The sequence below is a fragment of the Hyaena hyaena genome, unplaced genomic scaffold, assembly GCF_003009895.1.
Source record: "Hyaena hyaena isolate Hyena2069 unplaced genomic scaffold, ASM300989v1 scaffold_146, whole genome shotgun sequence".
Classification (NCBI taxonomy): domain Eukaryota; kingdom Metazoa; phylum Chordata; class Mammalia; order Carnivora; family Hyaenidae; genus Hyaena; species Hyaena hyaena.
Window position 1 is genome coordinate 352,206 of NW_024080778.1, and position 25,866 is coordinate 378,071.

The 25,866-nt window shown below is 39.2% G+C and overlaps 1 protein-coding gene and 1 pseudogene across 3 annotated transcripts in view; one reads left to right on the plus strand and one right to left on the minus strand.

Annotated features, from left to right (window-relative positions):
* EGF (epidermal growth factor) overlaps positions 1 to 25,866 on the minus strand; it is a 101,412-nt gene that overhangs the window by 38,015 nt on the left and 37,531 nt on the right. For 2 of the 3 annotated variants that reach the window (XM_039238759.1, XM_039238758.1), the window contains exons 6-11: positions 15,484 to 15,609; positions 14,094 to 14,216; positions 9,273 to 9,395; positions 8,017 to 8,142; positions 6,057 to 6,193; positions 3,631 to 3,779 (exon numbers count right to left, since the gene is read on the minus strand). In XM_039238759.1, the coding sequence (XP_039094690.1) occupies positions 3,631 to 3,779; positions 6,057 to 6,193; positions 8,017 to 8,142; positions 9,273 to 9,395; positions 14,094 to 14,216; positions 15,484 to 15,609 (784 nt within the window). The remainder of the gene's footprint in view (positions 1 to 3,630; positions 3,780 to 6,056; positions 6,194 to 8,016; positions 8,143 to 9,272; positions 9,396 to 14,093; positions 14,217 to 15,483; positions 15,610 to 25,866) is intronic. The other variant, XM_039238760.1, reaches the window with a different exon arrangement.
* LOC120236151 lies at positions 11,373 to 12,240 on the plus strand (annotated as a pseudogene).

Sequence of the window (25,866 nt, forward strand, 5' to 3'; positions counted from 1 at the left end):
AGACAAGTAGGAGTACTGAAATATTATTTGCTGTTCTTTACATTAAAAAAATAATAACCTTTGGAATCTGGCAGGGGAGAAAAATCCTTGTTTCCTCATTTTTCCATTGATTTGTTAAACAGACTTTATGGTCAGATAAATACTGAGCACCTACTGTGTGTCAGGGATTGGCCGAAGCATTGGAGACAACAGTAAACAAAACCTTGTCTTTGTCCTTACAGAGCTTAGAGTTCAGCAAGAGAGGGAGAGAGAACTATAGCATGGAGAGTATAAAGAATGCAATCGGCGGACTCGAGGCAGAGGCTTTATTGCAGCACACTTCCACCCCGCGCACTAATCCGGGCTTCCCAGCAGCACCCAGGAGGAGGCAGAACCGCGGGCAGAGGGGATAAGAAGAATCACCCCTCCCCACCACATGCTGTGTGCTCAGCCTTTTCCCTACTGCAAACCAGAGTATAATTATCTTTAATTCGTTCAACAAACACCTGGAAAGGCCTACTTCTTGTTCTCGTGGGCAATGTCTGCATGAAACAGGCCTGCTCAGAAACACAGGGAAGAACTACTCTCTCTTCCCTGTTCTGCTAAACACTAAGGAAATCTCTGTGTGGTTTATTCGAGTGCACTTTCTAGCCACTCGGTCAGGAAGGGGCTTCATACATTCCCCCTCGCAGGTTATATGAAGGAGAGAGGCAGAGCTAAAACTGGCTCAGGGCCTGTGCTGGTCAAGTACAACTCAAGGCAGTGGATAATTTGAAGCCATATGTACTCCAGGGCCACTTTTAAAAGATAATTCTATTCCCAGATGAAGTGATAGTCGGAAAGGTACTGCTGCGTAGAAGGTATTTCTGAACTCAATGTGTCAAATTCACTCAATCACAACTGTCACTGTCACTGTCCCTTGGTGGGAGGGAAGGAATTCTGAGGCCACTTCCTTGTGACCAAGGGAGATAAAGCTGTCAGTTCTGATCTCACTGGTACGTCATCTCTAAATTCTTACTGTTTTGAGCAGGAGTGAAATGATGAGAATCAAGACGGACATAAGCTCCTGACCCTGGAGCTGTCTTAGGCAAGACTGCTGGAATTTACTTTCAAAGCTCCCCAAGGGGTTCACCCAATAATAGACCTCTATTTGATTCAGCCGGGAAGCAAATCTCTAACTCCAGTGTTGGTGATGGGAAAGGAAAGACAAGGACGGACATTTGGGTGCACAGGAGTTCGAGCATGACCCTTTACCCAGTGGAGCATCGCTCTCTTTTATCCACTATCTAATTGGTCTCCTTGCCACTGGGTTCCTCCAAAACCCACCCTATTTCCCAGATAGGAGTTGTTCATCCAGAACCATAGAAGATCAATTTATACCTCATGATAGTTTTTGTTACCTCAGGAGAAGAAGCAAACATATTATTTTTACCCTCCTGATTCATTTTTTGAATGGGACTTTGACTTCCAGAATCAGGATTCCTTAAATGTTAAATAATAGCATTGCCATTGGAATGATCAATTAGCTTCCTTCCTATGTTTAGATGATAATTTGAATCTGTCTTTTCCTCCGCCAATATAAACTGTAAGCATCCACTCTGGTTCTTTTAATTGGTTAAAAGTTCACATATAATCTAATTTCATGAACTTGGAATCTCAGTTATTTAAAATCCAATTTCTAGCTAATATCAAGGTTTTCAAGCTATAAACCTCTCATTTCCAGACAAATTAAAGGTTTTCTTGTAACAGCTGCCTTTAGAAGGAAGAGGACTTAGAAGGGCTTGTTATTACGGAAGGCAACGAACTAGGAAATTTGAGGTCTGATTTTCCAGGACACGGAGGTGTGTGACGATCTCCTGAAGGCATCGCCTTGTTGTAGGTACCACGGGGCTATTAATCAAACACTGTTAAAATTAAAGGTGCCATGCACATGTGGGAAATATGAGGAGACCCGGCATCCTCACAGAGGCCAAGAGCGGCTGACATCTGCTGTCCTGATCAACGCTTACCCTTCTGAGAACAGCCGTGTACAAGCTCTGTTATTATGCACAGCTGACATTTTAAAACGTCCTTTCAAGTAGGTTCAACACAGAGGAGGCTGTTATTATGATTTTTATCATCACCACAACTGAAATTCGAGATCTACTTCTTGCTGGCTGCTTGCCATTGGGAGTGTTATTTTACATCTTTCATTCTCAATGTTTTAATCTTTAAATTGGGGACAAGAAACCTCACCTTTTTCAACGGTGTCACGGATATAAAGCTCTTAGCACAGTGTCTGATGCACTTTAGTGATTCAATAAAAAAATGTCCAAAGAATAAAGTGTTATGTTTAAGTGAGTGAATGAATGAATGAATGAAAATATATTTACCCTGGATATAAAGGTGCCATATTATTGATAACTATACACCATTCCATACATCTGACTCATTTATAGAACACCATTTGTTTCCCATGGATTATCCAGAGGGAAAAGATTTTCTGGAACATAAAATACCTACTCCCAAGCATATAAACCCGTTCCTTGGGACTAGGAAGAAGTTCTGTGTTGGGACCACTGATTTCATAGAGGTGAAATACTAATTAATTCTATCTTCTTTTACTCTGTACGCATAGATACAGATATTCAGGTTGGCTACCATTACACTTTATGGCTTTAAAAAAACATCCTAGAGCACAGAGCATTTCAATACCATTCTGTGACAGCTGCCTGTGTTCTCTGGTTAGCAACCTGTCTCAGAAGCAACGACTGGGCTCTCATGAGCACACCTAAGAGACACAGCCCCTTCCCCCATGACATCCCCCATCCCCTCCCTACCTGGCCACATTCCCAGGGCTCACACAGGTCACACACACACCAAATGCAGCTGCCACTCCTGCTGTGCCCAGAGGGCAGAAACATCACAGTTTCTCTCTAGTTCTGTTCTTTCCCACGTAAGGGAAAGTAGACCATCTCTTCAATCTCATGGGTACTCTCCTCACAACTCCCACATGAAGCCCTGCTCCCTCCTTCATGTTTATTAACAGGGAGCCAGCATGTGGATCTTAGTCTGTAAAATGAGAGGGTTGGGCTAGTTGATCCCTGAAGCCCCTTCCATTGCTCCCTCTGGGTGTGTACACCCCTCATTTGGAAATTATTTATGCATGGCCTTACTTGTACATCTCTTGTACTGATACGTAGACCAAGCATTTGTACTGGTTTTGCTGTGTACGTGTGCCTTAGGTCCCTGGATGAACTGTAAACTGACCACAAAGATGGACAGTTTCTCACGCTCCTATGCATTTTCCTCATTACCCAGGACAGGGCTTTAGCCATAGCAGGTGCTCAAAGGATGCCTGTTGAGTGCATTCAGACAGGCTTTGCATTTCTTTGATTACCACAGCCTGAAGTGCAAAAACACATGCTACTTTCTTGGTTCTCATAATTCTCCCTTGGATACAGATCCAGTCTTGATGAAAAGAGGAACATCCTGCTTGGTGGTGTGGGGGGAGTGAAGGGAATATGGACGGCGTTAGGGGCATTTTCCCTCCAGTCCCAGCCAAGTGCCCAGCAATATTTTCTTGAGTACGAAGTGGAGGATGAGGCCAGCAGCATTACCTATGCCATCACTCCCATCCCTCGTAGCTTAAAACTGAAGGTGGAAGCATACCCTCTGTCTGTCCAGTAGAATTTCCGATCAATCCAGTCTATGGCAAGACCTTCTGGCACATCTACTGCTTCCTCAATAAGCCTTTCTCGCTGAGAACCATCCATATTAGCTCTCTCTATCCACTTCAGGGCTGTATGGGCAAAATATATCTACAAAAAAGAACACAGGCATTTCTCTCTGATTTCCTTTTAAAAAAGTAACGTGGAATATATACAAATGCAGTTGGTAACCTTCAGATCATACAGTGTAATCATTAAGAGCTTGGCTTTGGAGATAGACACACCAACAACGGAATTCCACCTCTGCTGCTTCCCAGATATGTCCTGTTAATTCAGATGTGTGCACTGCTTCCTCAGTGTCTTAGACTCATTGGTTAAATGGGGATAATAATACCAAATGCATTATCATACATATATATGTGAATATATATGTATATATGTGAATATATACGTATATATGTGAATATATATGTACATATATATGTACATTATGTGCATATATATAAAAAACTCCTTAGCCCTGTGCTTGACACAATTTCTATTGCTGCTTGGTAGTTTATTAATCTTTGATCATTGGTTAATAACAAAGCCATTGCACTTGAACTCTAATGGCTTCTACAGCCTGAAAGGGTGCTACTTTCAGATGAGCACCTGAAAGCTGGCTGTGTCTTCTACTGCTCAATTCACAGCCCTGCACTGTACTCCAAGTAGGGAGACACAGGTTCCTCCCTCGGTTTTGGCCCTTATTTACCTCATTGTGCTGACCAAGTCATTTGACCTCAATTTTCTCAAGGGTAAAGATGACAAAGTTAGACTAGATATTTGCTAAAGTTTCTTTTACCTCTAACCATATTTAATTTCATTTTAATCCGCCTTGTTCAACAGAACATACCTTGCAGGTGCAAAGCTCTCTTTCAGTCTACTATGCAGACTATCAAACAGGCACAAGAATTTTGTGAGAGTGTTAAAAACTGCCATGAGTCAGCTGACAATTTAATGACAGCATGTGTGTAATTTTAGCCATGAGTGCATATGTGTGCATAAACCTGTAATCAATGATGAGAATGCTCATAAACATTCATTATCTAATGAGTTATCATCTTTCAAGATAAAATAGAAAAGGTTCTATTCCATAACACAAAAATGGGGACTTCTTATATTAAAAAACACTAAGCTAGAGCTCTTTATCTCAAATTCAAATGTGCACATGAATCGCCTGGATCTTGTTAAAATGCAGATTCTGATTCAGGGGTCAGGGGTGGAGCCTGGAAATCTGCAATTCTAACAAGCTCCAGGTGATGTTGATGCTGCTGGTCCAAGGACCACAGTTTAAAAAGCAAAAAATGAGAACTGGACCAGAGAGATGAAAACTAGCCACAAGGTCATTCTAGGTCTCTTTATTCACCTTATAAAGAATGCTGACCGTGTAGGGAAAAAAACTATTTTGGTAATAAATGAGTCTTGAAGTGATTGTTTCTATTGATTATTTCTTTCTGTTAATATCATTCTTCCATGGAATCATATAGATTTAGTTCAGGGAAAAGAAAGAAGGATTTTTTGCTAGTGTTTAAGTACAAAACTTCTATTTGCAAAAACAGTTATGTTTGGCATCAATCCATAGCAATCAAACACAGAATCGATTTGCTTCACTCTGTCTCTTTTGGCTGTTTACCATACTGCTTCAAATCAGGAAGAAACAAAAACACAAAGTTTAAAATTCTAGGAATGAATGCACTATCTAGTAATAACTAAATGATTGATTAAGCACTATGTAAATTTATAATTACTGTGTGATTAACCTCCACAAGACAGTGTGACATATCATTTCAAGCACATTGTAACCTAGCACAAATATAACCAGAAATTAAAGATCAAATGGTCAGGTGATGATTCAGAAATTTTAAAAACTTAAAAAACAAAATTGATTATTATATAGACAATGTTGTAAGACTGTCATTCCCACATGAGCCATAAAATCTGTGTTTCTGATTTCCACGCTTGAGAGGTCATTGAATTCCATCTTTCAGGAACTTATATTAAATGCAGATGACTAACCCATACTTCCAATGTCCCACCCCAACCTCCCACTCCTTTCCCTATCAGCAAATAACTAAAAACCTATTGATGGCAGTCTTCCTACGTGTATGACATTCTGCTAGCCTCCCATCCTCATCTCCCAAAATGAAACTAAATTAAGGTTTTGCCCAATCATTCCCAATAAGATGGCAATCACAATAAGGACCAGGGTAGGGTTACGAGAACAGGAACATCCTTAAAATTTCCCAAATGATGTTCCTACATTTCTCTGTGCCTAATCATTCTGAGCTTAGCAGAGGATTTTCAAGTGACTCAGGTCATCTGTCAGGATAAAATCCTCTACTCTGTCTGTAAAGCACAGCCCCATCTGTTCAGACGACAAAACCATACCTTATTTTCCACAGGGTCGTGATCAAGGGCAAAAACCATTCCCATTTGGTGGCTGAGCAGGGATCCATAATCTGTTCCATCAAAACGCACATGTCGAATATCTTGAGAATTGGCAAATAGCAAAAATGGCTGTGGTCCTGTTAATCAGATTCAAGTATGGCCCCATTTTAAAATATACCTTGGAACCCAGAAAGCACTTCTGACTCTTCCTTTTCATTGTACCTACTTTCTGCAGTTCTCGTCTTCTTAACTTCCCACCAATGTGGTGTAGGCTAAGACAGGCAAGACGATTTCTTGTATGAGGCAACATTTTACCAGAATTCCATTTTACCAGATTCCACTCTGCCTAGGTGCTGGCTTTTAAAATGCAAATTACTTGTCAAAAGAGCCAGCATCAAATAGCGAATACTAGAGCTAGATGGTGCAAGTCTTAGTGCTATACTCTCCTTGATTCACACATATAGAAACATATTAATATTAGCAGATTGCATTAATTAATTAATGTCCAAATAAATACGCTTCTCTGACCTGGGCACTTCTGAAAGGGAAGCATGATCATTTGAGTTAATAAAAAGACCCCTGATCATTTTCAGAGCTCACATTACACTACCGTCACTGAAGCCCTGAGAAGTTAAGAGTACTGGGGTCTAAGGCAAGCTCTGCAAGGTCATCATTATGTTATCCGAGATCACAAGCATAATGAACTTTGGGAGAGATGACATCAATTTCATATAAAGCTAGGATTTCTAAGGCTGCTGCAGGATGCAAGAGATATGTCAGAAGACAAAAAAATTGGTCAAGCATACAGCTACAAATTAAATCTTGATATAAAAAGGACAAGATTCGTCAAAGTATTTTGATGGCTACATTCACTGGAGAGATGAAAATAAAATCAATCAACAAATATTTAGTAAGCATCTCTAAAGATTATTCTGGTCGTGACTTTCACATATACTGGCATGCTATGCTTGACATTATGGCAAATCTTTGCTGAGTACTAATTGACTTAGAAATATTCCTCAAAGCCACACTGAGATACCATCTCACACCGGTCAGAAGAACTAAAATGAACATATCAGGAAACTACAGATGCTGGGAAGGAAGTGGAGAAACGGGAACCCTCTTGCACTGTTGGTGAGAATGCAAACTGGTGCAGCCCCTCTGGAAAACAGTGTGGAGGTTCCTCAAAAAATTAAAAGTAGAGCTACCCTATGCCCCAGCAATAGCTATACTAGGAATTTACCCAAGGGATACAGGAGGGCTGATGCATAGGGGCACATGTACCCCAATGTTTATAGCAGCACTTTCAACAATAGCCAAAACATGGAAAGAGCCTAAGTGTCCATCAACTGACGAATAGATCAAGAAGATGTGGTTTCTCTATACAATGGGATACTACATGGCAATGAGAAAGAATGAAAACATGCCGTTTGCAGCAACGTGGATGGAACTGGAAGGTATTATGCTGAGTGAAATAAGTCAGTCAGAGGACAGATATCATCTGTTTTCACTCATATGTGGATCTTGAGAAACTGAACAGAAGACCATGGGGGAAAGGGAAGGGGAAAAAAAAATAGTTACAGAGAGGGAGAGAGGCAAACCACAAGAGATTATTAAATACAAAGAACAAACTAAGGGTGGTTAGGGGATTGGGGGAGAGGAAAAATGGGGGATGGGCATGGAAGAGGGCACTTGTTGGGATGAGCACTGGGTGTTGTTTGGAAGCCAATTTGACAATAAATTATACTCATAAAAAAAGAAATATTCCTCAAAACCATGATTATTATTTATGTGATTCCTATTTATATTTACAATGTGATTTTGTGTTCCATCTCTGAAAATAAAAACTCGCACTTTCTACTCAAAAGCCAAAAGCAATTTAACTCTCCATCTTTCTAAGTAAAATGTTTTCACATAATCTTTTTGCAAAGACACCCGTTCAAATATTCACAGCACTAACCTGATGCTACACAGGTTTTTTGGTCCAGTTGTAGGTCATACCCAGGAAAGCAACCACATTCCCAGGATACCGGGCTAAGAGGGAGGCAGAGCTGGCTACATCCACCATTATCGGGTGATGAACAACCTGCAAAAACAATCCCTTGCTAATGATGCCATGTCATTCAAAAATATAACAATTTTTCATCAAAATATTGAATGAGCTAAGTATACATTGGCTTTTAAATCCATTTCCACAATCATTTATACTGCTGCCAACAAGTTTATTTTTCAGACCCTAAGAACAAAATGTCACCGCATTCCATTTTCCTGTAACTCGATATCTTGAGTGTTAACCCTTCCCATCCCAATATCCCTAGTCCTATTCTATCACTGAGCATGAAAACAAGTGCACTGGCAGTGGCTGCAATAAGAAATAGCTTTTGATGAATTGGACAGCTGATCTAACTCTTGCTGGTGAGTAATCTATTTTTTCTCACATGTATTTGTGGCCTCCTGATTTCTTTTGCTTTCTTTATTTAAAAAAAAAAACTACACATAACTCTTCTGCTAATTTTAAGTTATAACCAGCCCTCTATAATGCTTCAGTCTCTATGAAGATCAAAGTAGAAAAATATTTATTAGCTGCAAGGAACAGGCTAAGAACTCTGCGTCCATCATCTTTCAATGCTGGCCACAGATACAGAAGGCAGGTATGACTAACTTCTACAGATGAGAAAAATAAGAATAAGGGAGGACAAGTAACAAGTCCAAAGTAAGACTGCTACTAAGGTAATGCTATCTCATCACTGTCCAACTTCAAAGCCCTTGCTCATAACCACTACTCTATGCTGTCTAAAAACAAAAACCATATGGGGCGCCTGGGTGGCTTAGTCGGTTAAGCGTCTGACTTTCGCTTAGGTCATGATCTCACGGTTCGTGGGTTCGAGCCCCGCATCGGACTCTGTGCTGACTGCCAGCTCAGAGCCTGGAGCCTGCTTCAGATTCTGTGTCTCCCTCTCTCTCTGACCCTCCCCTGCTCACGCTGTCTCTCTCTCTCTCTCTCCTAGAAATAAATAAAACGTTAAAAAAAATTAAAAAAAACAACAAAAACCACACAAACAAAAACATGATATAAATCTACATGCTCCTCTGTTGAATAAGTATCTTTCTATTTGTAATGTTGAAAAATCTATTCCCCTCTATCAATGAGATCAATCTTCAGGGGTCACTCAGAAAATTAATGTTTTCAAACAAGCAAAAAGTAAATAAACTTACCACTACATGTTTTTCCATCTGTCTCAAGCACTGAGCCTTCAGGACAGAAACATAGGGGACCATCTGATGTCAGAACACAGTCATGGCTACATTTAGATGCATTGCTTGGACAGGAAATTAATTCTAATCAATGAAGCATAAGGTCAAGATTAATGTTACACCAGATTTGTAGAAATTTAGCAAAATCAGCTGCTAATAAAACATGCTGTGCTGAAAAGAGTAAGTTAAATCAAGACCAGACATTTATGAAATACTTTGGTAAGGAAGCTGTAAAAATAAAGAAAAATTTCAAATCTAAATAAATTAAAGAAAGACCTCTCATTTTGGAAAGTGATTCTAGCTTTCTCTAAGTTTCTTTTATATCAAATAATATTTTCAAAATTATTAATCATCAATATTCCAAAATATTTTTTATATTTTTATTTTTGAGAGAGAGACAGCATGAGCAGGGGAGGGACAAAGAGAGAGGGAAGCAAAGAATCCAAAGCAGGCTCCAGACTCTGAGTCGTCAGCACAGAGGCCAACATGGGGCTCAGACCCACAAACCATGAGATCATGACCCGAGCCGAAGTCAGAAATTTAACCAACTGAGCGACTCAGGCACCTCCATTCCAAAATTTTTAAAATGGAACTTAGCCAGATCATTTGCAAATTCATCTGGAAAACTAATTGCATATGTAAGAAAAAGTAAGAACATTGTATGAGTGTGATTAGGTATAAGAGAATGAGAGGCTCTTAATAAATATCAAAACGTATCCTAAAGGAGCCTTAAGTAAAACATTGGGTAATGAGTGTGGGAATAGACAGAAAGGATAGCAGAATCAGATAGAAAGCTCATTTTAGAAAAGACTCAAGTACACATAAGAACATACTATGTGAAAAAGATATTTTAAATCAGTGAGCATATGAAAGCTCATTCAAGCATGTGAAAGCTCATTCAGTATGGTACAGAAATAACCATGAAATGATTTGGGGCAAAAGTTAAATCCCTACCTTACACCGTACATCAAAATAAATTCCAAGTAAATCAAAGATTAAAATATAAAATACGTGTGCTTTAGAAGTTTTGACAATCAAGTGAGATTATGAATGTCATGCATGGCACATAATGGATTCCATAACACATTAATATCATGCACTTAACTATATTTGCCAACAGGTAAACACATGGTATTGAAGGAGGCAGGCACAAATGTAATGGGTAATTTCCAAAAAATTCATTAGCATCCATCTATTTTTAAATGCCCTAAATGCCATAAGCACTTATGACACTGAGACTGACCTATTCCCATCCTCTGTGAAACAGGACTAGGCAACATACATGATTTTAAACATTAATTTATGGGGCGCCTGGATGGCTCAGTCAGTTAGGCTCCCAACTTCGGCTCAGGTCATGATCTTGCGGTTCGTGGGGTTCGAGCCCCACGTCGGGCTCTGTGCTGACAGCTAGCTCAGAGCCTGGAGCCTGTTTCGGATTCTGTACCTCCCTATCTGTCTGAGCCTCCCCTGTTCATGCTGTCTCTCTCTCTCTCTCTCTCAGAAATAAATAAAACATTTAAAAAATTTAAACATTAATTTCTATTTAGCTATTTTAGTAGATTCAATAAGAAACCTATAAGAAGGTACTTGGTTATGTAATCTTAAATTTGAAGTCAGCACATCCATATAAATTCATAGTGTTTTCTCTTTTTAAAAAGTGTATTCTTGGGGCGCCTGGGTGGCTTAGTCGGTTAAGCGTCCGACTTTCGCTTAGGTCATGATCTCGCGGTTCCTGGGTTCGGGTCCCGCGTCGGGCTCTGTGCTGACTGCCAGCTCAGAGCCTGGAGCCTGTTTCAGTCTGTGACTCCCTCTCTCTCTGACCCTCCCCTGCTCACGCTGTCTCTCTCTCTCTCTCTCCTAGAAATAAATAAAACATTTTTAAAAAAAATTTTTAAAAGTGTATTCTTGGCTCTGATGCCCCAAAAGCCTGAACACCATGGCTAACTTAGTAGCAGATTATATTCTCTAAATATAATTTTCTCATTAAAAGAAGCAATGCCCTTTAAGAAACTGCTAATTCCAAATATAAAACAAAGAATATACAAGACAAGTCTGGAAAACATGTCCTATGAGAGAACAAGGAAACTATTGAAGACCACTAGGGTCTTTGAAGAGGCTCTCACTGGCCAAGGAGAAGACAATTTGCTCATCGGTACGGATAACAACTGCAGTGGGTTGAGCCATATTAAAAATGTTAAAAACCCATGAGTTGATAATATTCAATTTTTTTAAAAAGTCACTGTTCATCTTTGGACAGTGTTAAGGAACCATATATAAACAAAGAAGAAAAAATCCAACATTTATCCTGCCTTAACTCTAAGAATTGTATCTTCAGGTAACCAAAAAGCTAATGAGAGAAAGTACTCTTTATGAAAGTATTCCAACTAATAACTAAAACTAAATAATACAACTAGATATCACCATTTGAAACCCTTGGTGAAATAATACATCTAGTAGATTATTGTTAATGGCTGCCACCACCATTCATTGAAAGACTATTGGGCTCTTTCTCATTTGCAACCATCTTAGCAACTGCTCTTGTTTAGAGATTGTCCCGCACCTAAGGCAGGGAGATGGTGTCCACACAGAACATGAAAGTCACTGGAGTAGATCAACTCTAGGCTCCAATTCATTATGAAAAGTGGAAAGTATATACCCGAGTACAAGAAAACTCTGAAAATCATTAGATAAGGCCAACAAAACTGGTCATCCTCACCAATAACTACTGCCTAGCCTTGCAGAAATCTGCAATAGAGTACTGTGCCATGTTGGCCAAAACTGATATCCATCACTACAATGGAAATAACATTAAATTAGGCAATGCATTGGAAAATATCACGGAGTATGCACACTAGTTGTTATTGATCCAGGTGATTTTGAGATCATTAGAAATATTTCTGAGAGACATCCACAGAAGGTGGCAGAGTAGGAAGAGACTAAGCTCACTTTGTCGTCCCAGGATACACTTAGATAACACCCACATCAGTAAAAATAACCCAGAAAACAACCTGAAAACTGGCAGAATAAACTTGCCACAGCTAGTTGTAGAGACCCAGGTGGGAACCAAACTGACATGGCTATAAGCACCCCATGTTTATTATAGCATTATTTATAGTAGCCAAATTATGGAAGGAACTCAAGTGTCCATTGACAGATGAATGGATAAAGACGTGGTGTGTGTGTGTGTGTGTGTGTGTGTGTTCATGTGTGTGTGAATATAGAGAGAGAATATATACATATACTACGGAATATTGCTCAGCCATTAAAAAAAGAAAGAAATCCTGCCATTTGCAATAACATGGATGGATCTAGATAGTATAATGCTAAGTGAAATAACTCAGAGATAAATATTTATCGTAAGATAAATATCATAAGAATTCATCATATGTGATATTTAGGAAACAAAACAAATAAACAAAAGAAGACAAAGAAATGGACTCTTAATTATAGAGAACAAACTGATGGTTATCAGAGGAGAGACTGGTGGAAACATGGGTGAAATAGGTGAAGGGGATTAAGAGGACACTTATCTTGATGAGGACTGAGTAATGTATAGAATTGTTGAATCCCTATATTGTGAACCTGAAACTAATATAATGCTATCTGTTAATTATACTAGAATTTTTTAAGAATAAAAGATAAAATAAAATATTTTTTTAAAAAGATGGGGCGCCTGGGTGGCTCAGTCGGTTAAGCATCCACCTTCAGCTCAGGTCATGATCTCGCAGTTCGTGGGTTCCAGCCCCGCATCGGGCTCTGTGCTGACTGCCAGCTCAGAGCCTGGAGCCTGTTTCTGATTCCGTGTCTCCCTCTCTCTCTGACCCGCCCCTGCTCATGCTGTCTCTCTCTCTCTCAAAAATAAATAAAACATTTAAAAAAAAAGTTTTTTAAAAAAGAGAAATATGCCAAAACAGACTGGTGCAAAATAAATCATGCAAAATTTTTCTTTAGTAAAACTGACCAGAGCTTGTTTAAGAAAAGAAAAACAAAAGGCTACTGAGGAACTTTGTAATGAATGACAGAGACCAGATATGTCTCCTGACGGAAGTATAAACACACCTATGCAGTTTTCCTACCAACAATGTCAAAGCTGGATCTGCTCAGGTGCTTATGTCTAACTACAAGTTTGCAGAAAGCCAGGGACCTCATAGAAGAGCAATCAGTAAAATCCAAAATTTGGGAAACCACAGGAAAAACACAGTTTCTTCAATAAATACTTAGAAGGATAAAAAAAAGAGAGAGAGAAGAGGGAATCTGTAGAATAAAAGAAGTATTAAGCTAAACGCAACACACAGCTCTTGTCTGGATGGTTATTCAAACAAATCAACTGTTTGAAAAAAAAACTTTGTAAGATAATTTGAACACTGTCTAGACATTTGAGGTTATTAGGGAATTATTGCTAATATTTTCAGGTATTACAATGCTATTGTGATTATACCTAAAAACGAGTTGAATATTAGATGATAGCAAGGAATTACAGCTGGTGTTTCAGATGTAATAATGTATTATGATTATGTTTTTTACATGCTTATCTTTCAGAGATACATAATAAGATATGGATAAAGAACCAAGAAATACATAGATTGAGAAATTTATATATTTGTTTCCCAACCTTAGAGGTTTTGATTTAATAGGCCTGGGGTAGAATCCAGTCACTCACATACATAATAACTTATCAAGGTAATTCCAATGCATATTTCTGTTCAAGGCCTACCAACTCAGATCATAGCCATCATACAAACATGACTGCAAATGAGAGTAAACAATGCAATAAATACTTACGATGACACCGTTTCCCATCAGGAAGCAGAATAAATCCTACAGGGCATGTGCAATAATAAGATCCAGGGATGTTTTCACACCCAAGAGTACAGCCGTGATTCCAAAAGGCACATTCATTGACATCTATATAAAGACAAAAGTAGAACATAATCAGATTATTTTTTTAAATGTTGCTTCATTTTTCAGAGAGAGACAGAACATGAGCAAGGAAAGGGCAGAGAGAGAGGAAGACACAGAATCCAAAGCAGGCCCCAGGCTCAAACTATCAGCACAGAGCCTGAAGCAGGGCTCGGACCCACAGACTGTGAGATCATAACCTGAACAGAAGTTGGATGCTTAACTCACTGAGCCACCGAGACAGCCTTGCTAATAAGTCAGCATAAAGTAGAATATCTCACACTTGTATTTCCTGTAACTGACCATGGAAAGACTGCTTTTGCTACTTTCACAAAGAATGAAAGATTCAATCGTCACGAAAGCCATTTTTATTGTCACAGTTTATACTTTCAAATAAATCTATATTTTCATACTAGAGTTGCCTTCAGGAAATAGTACAATTTCCCATGAAAAGATGCAGCCACTTAAGGCAGGGACTCGTGAAAGTTCTTGAAGTGGGTACGACATCCCTGCTCTGTTCTTCAGCCTTCTTAAGGCTGACAGGAGCCCTTCACCTGAATGTAAGAACATTCCCCAGCAGCTTCCTTCTGATGGAAACCTAGTCTTCTAGGCTACTATTTTATGCTATGGCTCTCTCCCACTAGTCCCAGATCAGCAGGAAACATATACTTAACCTTAAATGTCAGGTTTATCTGACCTCTCACCCCAACCAATTCTACTGAATGTGTGCTGCAGCCATTGGATGCTCTTCATTAGTAACTCACTGGACCTCCCAGGAGAAAGGATACAGTATTTCTCCTGGGTTCACTGAATTGGTCCTGAAGCTTCAAAATAAGAGGAGCCCAAGATAACTAGCCCTGGTGCACATTTTCTCAAGATCCTTCCAGATCTTTATGGGATAAGGTACGGACTTCACTTGCTCTATGAGGATCTAATAATAGTTATGGAACTATCTTACTACCTTAAAAAAAATCTGAAAATCCTGACCTTTGGTACACTATCAAACCCATGGAGGTCCATGGAGTCCACTCAGCGAATCCCTGCCTTATATCAAGCTCTGAGTAGTCTCTGAAAGCATTAGATCTAGGAACACAGGACATAAAGGAGATCTCAAATTTTTTACAAAGGCTTCAACAGTAGAAAAAAAAATATTTTTCTGGGGGAAAAAGGAGAAACCTCAATTGGTTTCACTTGAGGCTCTCGATGACCCCCTGGAGACCAGCCGTGGCTCAGGTGGCCAGCACTTGTTTTAGGTAGCTACCCCGCACATTACCTTCACAGTACTTTCCATCTGGGCTTAAAGTATATCCCTCTGCACACGTGCACAAATGGGACTTAGAGTCTTGCCCACACACGCTGCCTGTGCAGTTACCTCTCCTCGGCTGGCAGAGTTTCTGACCTAAAAGAGAAGATGGTTTATTTGGTGTGGAGGTGTATTTTGACAAGAGACACTGCTTGATCTCTTCATGGTTCTTAGAAGTCTAATCTCCCTGTGACAAAAGCAGAGGTGTTGCCTTTCATGGTAGTGACACTGCTCTGGAGCCAAACAGTATTAGTCTGGATTCTGAAGCATTCAGAGAGGCAGCCAATTTACTTCTCTAACTTTATTATTCCTATGAAAGCACTCAGGATCGGACATCCTAATTAGCTGGAGATTTCATTCCTGGGATTATAAACACTAAACACGACTTGTCAGCTTTTCATTTCTGCTTTATTTATTACATGTAATATATAATAACATACATTTATACATATACAATTCTGTACATTTCCCAGTGCTCATCAAGATAACTGTACTCTTTTTTCTTTCTTTTTTTTTAATGTTTTATTTATTTATTTATTTATTTTTAAATGTTTTATTTATTTCTAGGAGAGAGAGAGACAGTGTGAGCTGGGGAGGGTCAGAGAGAGAGGGAGTCACAGACTGAAACAGGCTCCAGGCTCTGAGCTGGCAGTCAGCACAGAGCCCGACGCGGGGCTCGAACCCACAAACCGCGGGATCATGACCCAAGCGAAAGTCGGACGCTTAACCGACTAAGCCACCCAGGCGCCCCAACTGTACTCTTTTTTCTAACGTTTATTTTTGAGGGGTGGGGTACAGAGAGAGAGGGAGAGAGAAGGTTTAAAGCCGGCTCTGCACTGACAGCAGAGAGATGGATGTGGGGCTCAAACTCACAAACCAAAAGCTCGTAAACTGAGCTGAAGTTGGAGGCTCAATCGACTGAGCTACCAAGATACCCCAAGATAAGTGTATTTTTAATCCCCTTTATTTCACTCATTCTGATTTACTTTTATAAAATATAATAATAAAACATACAAACAAAAATTCTGAAAACGAAATGTCTGTTTAAGAAACAAACTTCAATCCTAAGAACATCTTTTTTTTAAGTACAATATAGGTTTGATCTATATGTTTCACTGTTTTTAGGATCATTATTTAAAGAACGCCTTTCAGACTTAAAATATACCACTGCCATATATCTTGTCCCCAAATTTCTGACTCCATTGCTGCCAGTATTCCATGTTTTACAAAATAGCCCAGGGTAAATAGCAGAATGTATTCTGCTTAGTGAGGTAGGTGCTTGAGTTGAATTAGCCAAAATATGGTGCAACAAATGGCCAACTTAGCACCTTTGATTTTCAGTCAAGAGACAACTAGCAACACATGGATCCCTGCTCAAATTCTGCTGCTGCTGCTGCTGCTGCTGCTGCTTCTTCTTCTTCTTCTTCTTCTTCTTCTTCTTCTTCTTCTTTGCCAATTTTAACAATAATAGGACAATTGGTAAAATTTTCTGGGAGATTAGAAGTTAAGCTTGAGTCTGAGGGCAGATTCCAGGATCCAAGTAGAAATGGAGGCCAGAACTCTGACAAGAGGTGACAGCAAGGAGGAAGACCAGGGTCATGGATCTGAAGTCATGGTGGGGTTGAGATCAGTGAGAGCCTGTGAATAATGAGAAGAACCAAAAGGAAGGACTGCTAAAAACAGCCTTGCTGTGAACGGCACGGAGAACAAACCAGAAGGAGTGAGCTCAGCAGTGCAAGAAGCTGAGGCTATTCTCCACGTAGGGCTGTTCCTCTAGTTTCTGTTTATCTACTTATAAAGATGTCTCCTCACTGTGACTCAACCCATTTCCTTCTATTTCAAATCACTATACATTCTTTTTTACCAATTGCACCGTGACACAGTAAAAACATATTCTCACCCTCTTGAAAATGTCCCTAGTGTGCATCAAGACTACCCCTTACTTAGTGTCACCTTTTAGAGATTCTGATTTGGTAACAATCAAGAGAAAGGCCCAGAAAGCTGCATTTCAGGAATCATTCTGGTTCTGTAGCTGGGAGTCTTCACACCACACTCTGAGGAACACCTACTGAACATACTAATGAAACCTCTCAGCCTCACCTCAGTTATGAATACCTCCTTTTAGCAAGTCTGTGTTATCTCCTTGGTTATTTTAAACTTGCTTACTCAGGATTCCTGGGTAACTCAGTCAGTTCAATGTCCAACTTTGGCTCTGGTCATGGTCTCATGGTCCATGAGTTCGAGCACCATATCCGACTCTGTGCTGACAGCTCAGAGCCTGGAGCCTGCTTCGGATTCTGTGTCTCCTTCTCTCTCTCTCTCTCTGCCCCTCCCCTTCTCATACTCTGTCTTTCTCTCAAAAATAAATAAAACATTTTAAAAAATTTTAGCCTGTTTATTTGGACATGGTGACAGAATTAAATACAAAATAAATCTTGCCAATTATTCAATAATTGAATAATTCAATAATTGGCAATATTCAATAATTGGCAGTATTACCTACCTACTGAATCAGTTCAGATATACACATTGAATGGTTTCTTGGATATTAATTCTCAAAATTTTGTTTCTTGTCTATGGTTTTTACATCAATCACACATGTATAGTTACACAGCTTTCAGGTTCCTACATGCTTCACATGTTCAAATTGTAACTAAACAAAATGAAAAATGATCCAAATTTTAAAAGTAAATGATAAAATTAGGAGTCAAAATGCATTCACTTCAAATTTCAAAACATGTGTTTTTTTAAATTTATATTTATGTTTAAATTTACAAATTTTGCAAGAGAATAACAACAACAAAAATACAGAGGGTCTGATTTGACCTTTATTAAATGATTCATGAATCTAGCAGGTGGAGAGGCAGTCCCTTAACTCAGCCTTTTATTTTTTTATTTTTTTAAAATTCTTTAATGTTTTTTTAAAATTTATTTCTGAGAGAGAAGGAGAGAGACAGCGTGAGCAGGGGAGGGTCAGAGAGAGAGGGAGACACAGAATCCGAAGCAGGCTCCAGGCTCTGAGTTGTCAGCACAGAGCCCGATGTGGGGCTCGAACCAACGAACCGCGAGTTCATGACCTGAGCCGAAGTCAGACGCTCAAACGACTAAGCCACCCAGTTGCCCCTGGACTCAGCCTTTTATTTTTTTCTTCTTTTCTTCTTCTTTTTATTTATTTATTTATTTATTAAAAATTTTTAATAGTTTTGGACTCAGCCTTTTAATGGCAACAAAATGTTTCCACTTTCTTGGTAATAAAAAAATGAGGAATTATGTTTCCTATGAATGCCCCTTATAAAAATCTTTCCAAATCCAGCATGATAGCAAGTACTGGCTGAAGGACTAGGAAAACTGAGTTCTGTCTTGATTCTGCCTTTACATCAAATCATGATCTCTTTAACCTTAGTTTCTTAATCCATGAAATAGAAGTGTTGCAATAAATATGCTTTGAGATCTCATATTTTAAAAATGAAATTTTTATGGTTTTATACAGAACCAGATGTTTGAGGTAAATTCCTCTAAGTTTATACCTCTAAAGAGTCTCAAACCTTAATTACTGCTTATGATGTGTTAAGAGGGATTCAAACTGCCTAATGAAGAAAAACAATTAGAATGCAAGGTACAGGAAATGCTGTTCTTCATCTAGATCCAATATTACTTAACCCTTTTTTTGTACTCTTCTACCTCTCACCTGCGCCCACCCCTGGTCTTATCATTGCCATGCATCCCGTTGCCATCACAATTACATAGGTCCATCCTTTTTCCATTAGCCAATAAGCTTCTTGAGGATAAGGCATGCATCCATTCAGATTTCATTGTCCAAACGGCACCTAGCATAGTGCCTTTTCCAGCACAGGTATACCTCAGACACAGAATACATGCACAAACAAACCGGACATCATGTCACCTGTGACCCAGATCCTTCACTTAGTTATTCCTTGAACTTCCAGTCAACCTTAGGGTTAGAACCCAGATAGTCAGACTATGCCAGCCCAGGACCCTGTCCATGCTACCATGATGCTGATGATTTTAATGGTACTCCTTAGCAATATATATCACTCTTTAATGATGAAGATGGGCAGGAAAGCAATCACTATTCTCCTCTAAATGGTTAGGCTGAGGATACGACCTGAATTCAGGCACTAAACACTTTAAAAGGTCATTTTAGGAAGTGGCAAAACACAGAGGATTGAGGGCTATATTTTTGTTTAATCTTCTTAATCTGCTGCTGTTCTTTAGCTTCAAATTAGGCCAAAGCCAGCACTCAAAACTGCTGCTGCTGACCTCAAATAACACCCCTTCTCGGAGCCCAGCAGTGCAGCTTAATTACCTCTGAGATCACATTAAAGCTCCTAATCATGGAGTTAATGTCCACCACCAACTGCGCCTTCAATAAATGCCTGCCTAACACACAGGCTCTCATGAGCTTTTCTAACGCCAAGTAAATCTGTAAATTTTACCTTGGCCCATTCTGCAATGGTGCACATAGGATTCCCCAACCTGCTTTGTTCTCGTGGTCACCTTTTCTCTACCTCAAATGCAGTGTAAGACTTGCCTCATCAACAGAGCCTTTCTAGTCTCTTCCATTTGAACCCATTCACTTTAGCCAGTCTTATAACTAAATATTAGCACATCCAGTATTTAGTATATACAATAAAAAATTGGAATAACATTTTATAAAGGATTTACATTTGTTTCATTTAAGTTTTATAAGAAGAGCTTGAACTATGCAGAGCACATATTATCTTTCATTTTACAGATTAAGAAATAGTGTCTTCAGGATCACATATAGGTAATAACAGATAAATCTAGGACTCAAGCTCAAGCCTTCTGGTTGTAGATCCCACCTCTTTATATATATATATGCATGTATATATGTACACTTGTATGTATGTGTATATATATAACTATGGGTTTTTATATAAAAATATATTATATATATTCTTTTTTAAAATTTTTTAATGTTTATTCATTTTTGAGAGAGAGAAATACAGAGCATGAACAGGGAAGCGGTAGAGAGAGAGGGAGACACGAATCCAAAGCAGGCTCTAGGCTCCATGCTGTCAGCACAGAGCCAGATGTGGGGCTTGAACTCACAAACCATGAGATTATGACTTGAGTCAAAGTCAATACTTAACCGACTGAGCCACCCAGGCATCACTATAATATATTTTCTATAAGAACCTAGTTATATTTGTGTTTCCTTTATTTGTTGTCTTCCTCATTAGTGAGTTCCTTGAGTAAACGACTTCTTCAATTTCCTTAAAAACTTTCTACTGTATAATATATTTATTCTTCTTTGTTAATAGAAATAACAAGGAAGAAAATACTACTGTATTTTCTGTGCTATTAGAATCCCCATTACAATAAAAACAAAAACCACTTAGCCAGAATTCAGCTACTCAGTATCCTGATCCATCTAAATTCCTCTAAGAATCAGAAAGTAAACAAATCAACAGCCTCTGAGCAGTTAAAAAATACAGTAAATCTTGCGTTGTGAGTAACTTGTTCTGTGAGTGTTCCCCAGAACAGGCAGCACTTCTAATAAATTTTAGCTTGATAAACAAGCAACATCTTGCAATATGAGTAGTACGAAACATCACATAATCACAAATGAGCCAATGGTTCTCTCCCCCCCCCCCCCTCATTGCGGGATTGTGGGTGATTGTCTTCCATGCTCAGATGCTCAGTCTCAGGTCGCAGAAATCAGTGATTTTTCAGAATGGTGGAAGGTGCCCACAACTGGCACTAGTGTATTTTTTGTCACTTCAAAGCACCTATAGACAGGCCTTTGCTTTTCCATACAAGAGTAAGCTTAGGAATGCTTTGCTTCATTCTAGGTCTGGCTGCCTACAGATATAGACCCTTTCCTCTGCTGCCTTATTGTCAGTTGCATTAAATACAGTGTATGAAGAGTTTATTAATACTGTATTGTAAGGGCACCTGGGTGGCTCAGTCAGTTAAGTGTCCGACTTCGGCCGAGATCATGATCTCGCGGTTAGTGAGTTTGAGCCCCCCACGTCAGGCTCTGTGCTGACAGCTCATAGCATGGAGCCTACTTCAGATTCTGTGTCTCCCTCTCTCTCCCCACCCACTCATGCTCTGTCTCTCTCTCTCAGCAATAAAGAAACATTTAAAAACTTTTTAAAAATACTATACCGTAGTCAACATCTGTTAGTGATAATGAAAGTCATCCTATACAATAACCCTCCTCTCTCTTGTCTCCTTCACACCAGCCACGAAGGTTTTCAAAGGTAAGTGCAGGTTAATTTGTTTATTTTCCTTTGCATTTTGTATTTTCTTTATTATTTTGTATTGTATTACATACTGTAATCATTTTTACATGAATATTTTTGGGTTGTGGAATGAATCATCTGAGTTTCCATTATTTCTTATGGGGAAATTTGCTTTGATATACAAATACTTAGGATTACAAGCATGTTTCCGGAATGAATTATGTTCTCAAACCAAGGTTTTACCATACATTCTTTTTACTCTTTTTACTCTCAAAAGAGTCTTATTTTGTTGCCATTTCTGACAGGTGTGACCATGGCAGCCCACAGCATAGAGATGGAAATGCAAGGTGTTCATGCCACTCCCACTGTTACCGCCCCACCCCCACTGCATTCCTGGCTGACAGAAGTGACCTCAGGATTCCAGTGAGCCCACACATTGCCTCAGCCTAGCCTTCCAGACTGCCAGGGCCAGTGACTGGGAGAAAGACCAGAAGCCTCAACACAGGGCTCCTCCTGGAGAAAGATGGTACAATTTGAGTGTCAAAATGATAATAACTGCAATGAATAGACACATGTCAAATATGTTTTAAACCTTAAAGTTTATCAACATGCTTACAGAGACCCCTGGAGCACCTGGGTGGCTCCATCAGTTAAGCGTCTGACTTTTGGCTTTGGCTCAGGTCAGGATCTCACAGTTCCTGAGTTGGAGTCCCACATGGGGCTCAGCACTGGCAGTGCAGAACCTGGTCAGGATTCTCTGTCTCCCTCTCTGTCTCTCCCCTGCTCACTCTCCCTCTCTCACAAAAATAAATGATCATTTTTTTTAAAGACGCTTTACTTTGAAAAGAGATAAGGGAAAGAATTGAACATTTAATTTACATTTCCTATAAAGGAGCCTCCCCAGGGAAATCATAGTTGATGTAGAAAAGTCCTTCAGCTAACAAATGCACAAGCAGTGATACCATTAGAATGTCATCACTTTGAAATTCTAATGAAAAAATAGCTCTAGGCAATGATAATCAATAGCTTCTGAAACAATTATGTGAAAAGTTGATGGGAAACTTTACAATGGATGGACCACATTGGCAATACCTGTACTGCTGATGACTCTTGAACATCACAATAAGATCCAGAGTTAGCCACTACATGCCCCCTGGTGTGATCAACAGGAAGAACACAGTACCTCCTAGAAAGTATTCTTACAAAAAATCTGAATCTGATCAGGCTTCTAGGCCAAAACTACCTGTTTATAGGAAATACAGAATCATGTTAAATACATAAATCATGGGGTTATGATCTGCAAAATCCAAAATGTGGAAATTCTATAGGACAAATGATCTGGCTTCCTCAGTACATAAATGGCAAAGAAATACCTCAGATTAGCAAATAAATAGAGTCCACGGCCAGGCATGAGAAAACCAGCAAAAAGTAAGTGCTGACTGCAAGAAAGAAAACAGAAAAATGATAAAGAACCATTCAAGTATTTCAAAGACATTTCAGGTAGTAGCAATTTGGTGTCAGTTTTGGGGGTGCCTGGGTGGTTCAGTCAGCTGAGCATCCAACTCTTGATTTTAGCTCAGGTTATGATCCCAGGATCGTGAGATCGAGCCCTGTGTCAGGCTCTGGGCTGAGCATAGAGCTAGCTTAAGATTCTCACTCTCCCCCTCTGCTCCTCTTCCCTGCTCATACTCTGTTTCTCTCTCAAATAAAAAATAATAATAAATAAATAAAATAAAACCCAGCTTTGTCTCACACTCATGTGATGAATGCCCTGTGGCATGTATCTTTGTAATCCTGATCCCCATCATTAACAAAATGTCAACAACTATCTATAAGTAATGTTAGGAAGATACAGCCATCCATATTATACTACGATTTTTCTGAAAAATTAAGAGATGTAGGTGTTTGAACTGGATCGTTTAAAATTATATGAAAACAGGGGCGCATGGGTGGCTCAGTCAGTTGAGCACCTGACTCTTGATTTTGGCTCAGGTCATGATCTCACAGTTTGTGAGTTTGAGCTCTGTGCTCAGGCTCTGTGCTGACAGCATGGAGGCTGCTTGGAATTCTCTTTCTCCCTCTCTCTCTGCCCCTCCTCTGCTCTCCCTGTTTCCCAAAATAAATAATTTAAAAAAATTTTAAATATATTTATGAAAACAGAAAATAAGCATCAGTGAAAATATAATATGGTACAGCTACTGGGTGGAAGATAGTATGGTGGTTCCTCAAATGGAAATACCATATGATCCAGCAATTCACTTCTGGGTATATATCCAAAAGAACTGAAAGCAGAGTCTTTAGATATATGTACACTCATGTTCATTGCAGCATTATTCACAATAGCAAATAGAGGGAAGTAACCCAGGTATATATCGGCAGATGAATGGACAAGTAAAATGTGGTATACACACACAATGGAATATTATTCAGCTTTAAAAATGAAGGAAATTCTGACATACATTATAATGTAGATGAAATGAGAATATTATGATAAGTGAAATAAGCCAGCCACAAGACAACTGTATGATTCTACTTATATGATGTATGAGAGAAGTCAAAATCATAAAGACAGAAATTAGAATGGTGATGGACAGAGGCTGGGGAGATGTTATTGATGCATACAGAATTGTGGTTTATTAAGATGAAAAGAGTTATGGATGTTATGAAGATGGGTGGTGGTGATGTTACACAGCAATGTGAATGTACTTAATGCCACTGAACTGTACACTTAATAATAGTTAAGATGCTGATGTGCCTAGATGGCTCAGTTGGTTATGCATCCAACTCTTGATTTCAGCTCAGGTCATGATCTTGCTATTTGTGGGTTTGAGCTTTGCTGTCAGGCACCAAGCTGACAGCACAGAGACTGCTTGGGATTCTCTCTCTCTCTCCTTCTCCCTTTCTCTCTCTCCCTCTATCCTTCCCCTGCTCATGCACTCTCTCTCTCTCAAAAAAATAAACTTAAAAAATAGTTAAGGTGGTAAATTTATGTGTATTTTACCACCATAAAAAAATTGGGGAAAAATTATGAGAAAAAAATACTCACATTTCTAGGATGATTCTTTTCTAGAAGTTTCCAAATAACCAAGGTTTTATAGTAGACACTCCAGCAATGACATAAACAAAATAAATCAGAGTCCCACCTGGCTGTTTTATCTATATTAATCACTTCCATGAGCAGGTAGATCTCCAGGTGGAAGGAATTCCCCGTCATGAATGCTCAGAACTAAAGAAATTCAGCAATATTTTGGGCAAGAAATGAATGCAAATTATTCTGCACAGTACTGATGATAGACACCCTTCATTTCCCACAGAATATGCTTTTGAAACTCTCTTATGAGCATAACACTGGAATCTACATTTTTTAAATGTTTTATTTATTTTTGAGAAGAGAGAGAGACAGAGTGCTAGCAGGGGAGGGGCAGAGAGAAATGGAGACACAGAATCAGAAGCAGGCTCCAGGCTCTGAGCAGTCAGCAGAGTCCCATGTGGGACTTGAACTTGGGAACCACGAGATCATGATCTGAGCCAAAGTCAGACGTTTAACTGAGTAAGCCACCTAGGGGTCCCACTGGAATCTACATTTAAAGAATACAAAAAGAAACAAAGAAGAAGAAAGCAAAAATATTTGGACCTTTTGTAAAATAATATCTGTGAGCAAACTAGTTGCAAAAATCACCAGAAGTTGAGCTTGAAATAATGTCATTAACACTGTATACAAAGGAGTTCCCACACTGGCTCTGAGATTCATATAATAGTGTTAGTGTTAAGTGTTGGAGCAGCCAGGAGAGCATTGTTGCCTAGTGACTTTATCATGCCAACAAAAATGGGTGATCAGTTCTGTGACAGCTGGGGGAAAAGTGTGTGTGGGGTGTGTGTGTGTGTGTGTGTGTGTGTGTGTGTGTGTGTGAGAGAGAGAGAGAGAGGTTTCAGCCCCATGGTCTGTGCACACCAAAGCATTTAACCCCTAGGAGGCCATGGATAGACAAGAAAACACCAAATTACACGTTTTTTGGAAAACAAATAAGGCAAAATCTAAGAGATAAAATGATAGACAATAGTAAGAGTGTGATTGGGGAAGAAGCATGATGTCACCCGAGCTGGGTTCAAATCCCAATTC